General features: G+C 43.5%; 1 protein-coding gene across 1 annotated transcript; it reads right to left on the bottom strand.

Annotated features, from left to right (window-relative positions):
- Positions 1-200: 200 nt before the first annotated feature.
- Positions 201-893, bottom strand: LOC311064300 (gap junction gamma-1 protein-like; the record flags this gene model as incomplete). The annotated part of the gene is made up of 1 exon (XM_084084134.1): positions 201-893. One exon carries the CDS (start codon positions 891-893, stop codon positions 201-203), a length of 693 nt encoding a protein of 230 aa, XP_083940260.1.
- Positions 894-6,155: the final 5,262 nt, after the last annotated feature.

Genomic DNA, 6,155 nt, shown 5'->3' with positions numbered 1-6,155 from the left:
CAGAGACCTGCAGGGAGACAAGAAAAGAAAACATGGAGGTCTTATTACTACACTTATTGATTTTGTAATTGAAACCAATATCCTGTAAATCTTCTACTTACAAAATCGTCATTTTGAATAAAGTGATTCATCTGATTTAAACATTAGTCCAGATTCAATTAAAATACTACTACGTCTGAAGAGATGGAACCGTACCTTTCTCACTCACGCAGCTCAGCCAGGGGGACCATCTCCGGGATCGGGGGGCGAGGGCGGTTGCCGACTTTGCGGAGGTATCCAAACACCAGGTAGCCGATCTCGAGAATTGCGAAAAGCAGACAAATGCTGTTGACGGCAAAGATCAAGCGCAGGAACCCGGTCTTCTCATCGGCGCGTGACGGATAGCAGCTCACCCTACCCCTGCATGATATGGCCGAGCACAAGTGATGTGGCTGCACCTCCATCCCGTAAATCCAGTACTGGCCGAACAAGAAGAGGGCCTCCAACGTGGCCCGCACCAGAATTTGGAACATGTACGACTTCGGCGCCTTTGGCCCCTCCTGTTCGGGCTCGATGTGCTCCACGTCTCGGTTGGCGCCACGTCTCATCCTGTCCTCGCTGTGGTCGACATAGAGCGTATACAAGAGGTTGGGCACGATCAACATCACCAACTGGAGATACCAGAAGCGCATGTGCCCGAGAGGACGTATCATGGCATTGAAGCACTCGTTGTTACAACCGATCTCCATCGAGTCGCAGTAAAAATGATCCCGTTCGTCTTCGTAGATGGCCCGTCCACTGGTGAGGATCAGCCCAATGCGGAGAAGTTGGCTCACAATGAGCCAAATTTTGCTGAAGACAGTGGAGCGGCTGGAGACTGCTTCCAGCAGAGCCTTTGCATAGCCCAAACTCATTGTGGCTCTCGTCTCTGGGTTCACAGAGGGACCTCTGAGATCTGCTTGAAGAAAAAGAGACAACTTTAAGAAACTGAAAACAAAATAAGTTTTGTAACTAACTAATAACTTGTATCTAAGACACAGCAATAAAAAAGTATGTCATTGAATTGAATCTTAAATCAATGGTATTGTAAAAATGCATAGTTCAAGCCAGTACACCTAAAAATAGCACTTTTAGACAACATGTAAAACATTAATAAATCATGGTGCACACATTTAAAACAGGATTCAATAAGAAATGGACTAATTGAACAAATTTGTCCATGACTTCTTCATGGCAGGTTACGTGAATATTAGCCAGAGAAGCAGATCATTTTAAAGTGGGCTTCCCGGCTTATCACCTGGACGTTTGAGTTGAAAAACTGTGGCATGCATTGGGATATTGCTGGCAAGGCAATAATGGAAATCATACATAACTTGGATCACATAGATCTACTCGATTTGACCAGTATCCTATACAGTTGCTAACTTGGAACAATCCATAGACTTGTACTTTTTCCTATTATCTTTTCCTCAGGTGTCATATGAGTCTGTTCTTGTTGCAACAAAAGCTATATATCAGAAGTGGAGAACGTAATGTCTCTCTCTAGTCTTTAATAATAGCACTAAAATCTTATTGGGTTAATGTTAATGTTATGTTAATTGGGTTAATGTTAATGTAGAGAGGTGGATGGGCAAAGTGCCATTAAGTTCAGTGGTGCAACAGTCCATGGAGGGACACAAAACATTTGATTATATAGGGCCTATCTAACAACAACATTGTCAAAGTCCCGTACAGAGGCACATTGATAAACAAGCACACATTTATTTATGATATGCACCCGCCGCAAGGCAAGGGTGACTGACACAATGACACCGGACTATTCCATTTACAATGTAGGCCTAATAGATATATATTGTTTCTTTTTTTAAATAATTTAAATAATTACATTACATAATTACAAAAACTTACATTGGATGTCTCCTCTTCCGTAGATGACGTTAGATATCTTCTTTTCAGATAGGACTATTCTAATTTCTGCCGCGTCTCAGCTCTGTCTGGCACGTCTCTCCCTGTCTCTCTGTGTGTCTGTGTGTGTGTGTGGGTGGGTATATATCTCTCTCTCTCTCTCTCTCTCTCTCTCATCGAAGGAGAGAGAGAGAACTGCCCATATATTATCAGCTGTACGGCCCACAGGTTCCAAACAAGGAGAGTTTGACACATGCACCCAAGTAGCCTACAGGGAGAGAGATAGAGGGCCTGAGGGGGGTGCAGGTGCTGAGAGATTGTAAAGTCATTGTAAAGTCAGCAGCAACACTATGTGGAATATTAGGGAATTACAACTGTTCATGATCAAAAGCAATAGAGGCTGTAGACACCAATGTCCTCTTCAGAACAATATATGTTTTAAGGCAGAAGATGTTGCTAAGTTTGGAAAGAGACAAGGTCTACACAGTATCTGTGTACAAAAACACACAGGTGAATGAATGATCAGACAGAAGTATAAGTATAAGTATAGTATAAGTATCTGTTAAAACCATACACACAAGCACATATTTAACTAGAAAAAGTGTTCCTCGGAGCACAGGTCTCTGCCAGGTCAGATAGTTTATTGTGGGCCAGCAATGTTTGGTATTCAGTCGGAGGTGAGTGGAATCTGTAGAAGTTGAGGGATTAATGTTGATGAAGTTATTGCACAGAAAGTTTAGATGCAAATCTTAGCCAATATTAGGATGGAATATGAAAAATCGAACAGATCTGTCTTGCTCACATGACTAGAGATAATAATGTGTACCGATTTGTGATGTTTGGACAAAATCTGTCGGAGTAATATAAAACAAATGTGTTTAGCAAACATCGGCCTGCTGTTGGCGCTATAATAGGCCAATGTGAAAAGGGTGGCATTTCTTACTCGGCCTAGTGGGAATGTGTGTGCAGCACAAGTAGGCTAGTTGAAGTTTCACAGCAATCAGTTGCTGCATTCATGATTTGAGGCATTTTGTTCAAAACGAGCCACTGTCCTGCAAACTTGGGGGCAAAAACAGTAACGCCTTCGGCCTGGCAGAGACAAAAAGTGAACACGTGCACACCATGTATGTTGCGATATAGAATTAAACTGTAAACTTTAAACAAAGGAAACAGCACTGAGGGGACACATAAACAGTGGTCAAGAGTTTACCCAAATCAAATCTACTTGAGCAAACTGGGGTTCGTCAATTAATGCCAACATTGCCAGCTCTTTCGTGGGGACAGGATCTTTTCAGGATGCCTTCAGAGGTCAATTGATTGAATTAGTTTGATACAAATTCAAAAGCTGAATGCCCAAAACTAACTCCATATCTCAGAGGCTGATATTACTTTTTACTCCAATACAGTTATTTGAAAAGTTTAGCTATCTATCTATCTATCTATCTATCTATCTATATATACAATTTGAATCCTGCGCCATGTCGGTTGTCAGTATGTATGTATGTAGCCAGTGTGACGTCATATGACATCACGGTCGTGACATCACGATGAGACACGCCAGTGTGACGTAATCTCACGACAGCATGACATCACATCCTACCTATAAATAGGTAGGATGCACCAGTTCGACGGCTTCCATCCTCAACACAACCCACGCCGACGACCCTTTACACAAATAAACTGCTAACTTCATCTCCTGCGATTTCAACTATCTTTTCACATTGTACACCACTGCACACTCCCCACAGGTCTGCCATACCAGGTCTGAGTAATCACAAAGTGGGTTTTGGTCATTGGAGAGGTGATGCACGTCACCTCTTTCTGAAGTGGGTACTTTCAAAGCCTGCCGTGGATTTAGGAGAGCACAAAACTCTCTCTCACACTGTGAGGTGCCTGTAAGGTGGCACTGCAAAGTGAACGACGCGCCGAACTTCTAGTATATATACAATTTGAATCCTGCGCCATGTCGGTTGTCTGTATGTATGTAGCCAGTGTGACGTAATCTGACATCACGCCAGTGTGACGTAATCTCACGACAGCATGACATCACGCATGACATCACATCCTATAAATTCTAGGATGCCGTCAGATCGCACCAGTTCGACGGCTTCCATAGTGGGTTTTGGTCATTGGAGAGGTGATGCACGTCACCTCTTTCTGAAGTGGGTACTTTCAAAGCCTGCCGTGGATTTAGGAGAGCACAAAACTCTCTCTCACACTGTGAGGTGCCTGTAAGGTGGCACTGCAAAGTGAACGACGCGTCACGCTAGACGTTCGGGCCGCGTAGCGGCCCGAACGTATCTGTCAGTCCTTGTCCCTTTTATGCACAGATCCCACATCTCTGATGTTAATTCTTTACAGATATGTATATTTGTGTACACATTTATGATTATCACAATCTACCAAATGGTTTTAATAGATTGTATTTCTTTTAATTCAGACATTCATTCATATGTCACATGTCAATCAAAGGATCTGCATATAGCCTACCTTATTGTAATATAGGCAGTTCTCAATTCAGTTCTCAGTTCTCTTTGGAATGCCACTGATCCTACACTGAACAAATATCCATCTCCGTCTTTAAAGCAAACTTTTTAAAAAAAGAGCTCATATCAAGAAGCAGTAGATAAATAGGTATATGTAGGCTACATGTATTTGGATATGTGGGTGTGTAGGTTTGTACAAACCTACACACCTACAGCCGGCCGGTCCTCCCTTAAGCCAATTTTAATAAAAGGATGGAGATCGGCATGCCCCCTTTTGTGCCCATATATGGAGCTGACTGATTTGTTTGTGCTGAGATCTCTATCTGTCAGTCCTTGTCCCTTTTATGCCCATATATGGAGATTGCTGATGTCATCAGTATATGCCCATATATGGGCATGCCCCCTTTTGTGCCCATATATGGAGCTGACTGATTTGTTTGCTTCTAATGCCATGATGACACATTGAGGTAAGACAACACACTCCATATTTGGGCGCACTGTAGCTGCATTGGGAACTCCGTATATGGATATGGCTGACTATAGTATATATCATGACGGATAGTGACATGAGTGTGATGTCAGAGGTCCGCCCGCCAGCTGGCCTGTCCACCGGCCTGTCCTCCCGTAAGACAATTTTGATATAGGATTATTATAAAACACTTCTTCCTCCTTGACAACTCCTTGACCTCCTGGTTTTGGGGGATTTCATTCTTTTTGCGTGGAAACTCATATGTGTCTAAGGGCCGCGAGGGCCACATAAGACACCCCTTCCGCTCAGTATACCGGTACACACTGATGTGCAGCCACAGCCATTAATGTTAATTTGCGTAGTTCCGTCACTTTTGCCATGCATGCCACTTTGATTCTGGCACACGCACCCCCAAAAGAACCTCTCTCTCATCAATTAGAGAGAAGGTCATCAGTCATCAAATCAATGTCTGTAGCCTACTTTTAGCTTTTTAATGGATCCTATGTTAGTAAAGCCTGATAAAAGTATCAAACTCCCAAAATGCACCAGAATACTGGAAATGACATCTATTCTGTTTCTGGTGGTCTGAGGTTGGCACTTGGCAGGAGTATATGTGTCCCGGTGAGCACAGGCAGGGGACCCAAACGCAGAGATGACACACGGTAACGGTAAACAGTGGCTTTACTGAAGACTTGGCACAATAAAACAATAAAAAACGCAGGTACACCTCTTACAAAGAGGGGAAAGTCAACACACGACACGAGGAGCAAACAAACAGGTACAAAACACTGGGACTGGGAAAAATTATTAAGCAACGCTGTGCAACCAGCTGAAACCACAAGTCATTAGGCTGAGGACACTCCGCTGGGCACATTGGCAGTTCACGCCCAAAATCAGAGTTCTGTAAAGGAGGATGCGGAGCGGGGCAGAGGAGATGTAGACCCGCATCATGCCAATATGCTTGTCTCTAAGCACTAAAGGGTCTCTTGATGACTGTAACTACATGTCTGTCTAGTAACGAATGAGGTCCATGCATCATATGTTTCATTTTTGATTGATTGATTGAATACTTACCTGTTTGCAACAACAAAAAAGTACAGGACAGTACAGTTCTTCTAGGTCAGCTAAGAGGATTTAAAACACAAGAAAGCCTATGGCTCCATTGGGGTCCTTTGTACTTCAAAGGTTTACACGACAACACACAACAAGTTTATAACTTACTAGAGTTTCGGGGGGCTACGCCCCCCTCAACCCCAGCCGCGCACGGGGCCCAGCGTGGCCGTGTGTATATTGGGGGACCCAAATCGCCGGAGTGA

This window comes from Gymnoscopelus microlampas, assembly GCF_963454915.1.
Source record: "Gymnoscopelus microlampas genome assembly, chromosome: 17".
NCBI lineage: Eukaryota > Metazoa > Chordata > Actinopteri > Myctophiformes > Myctophidae > Gymnoscopelus > Gymnoscopelus microlampas.
This window is presented reverse-complemented; position numbering and strand designations above follow the sequence as displayed.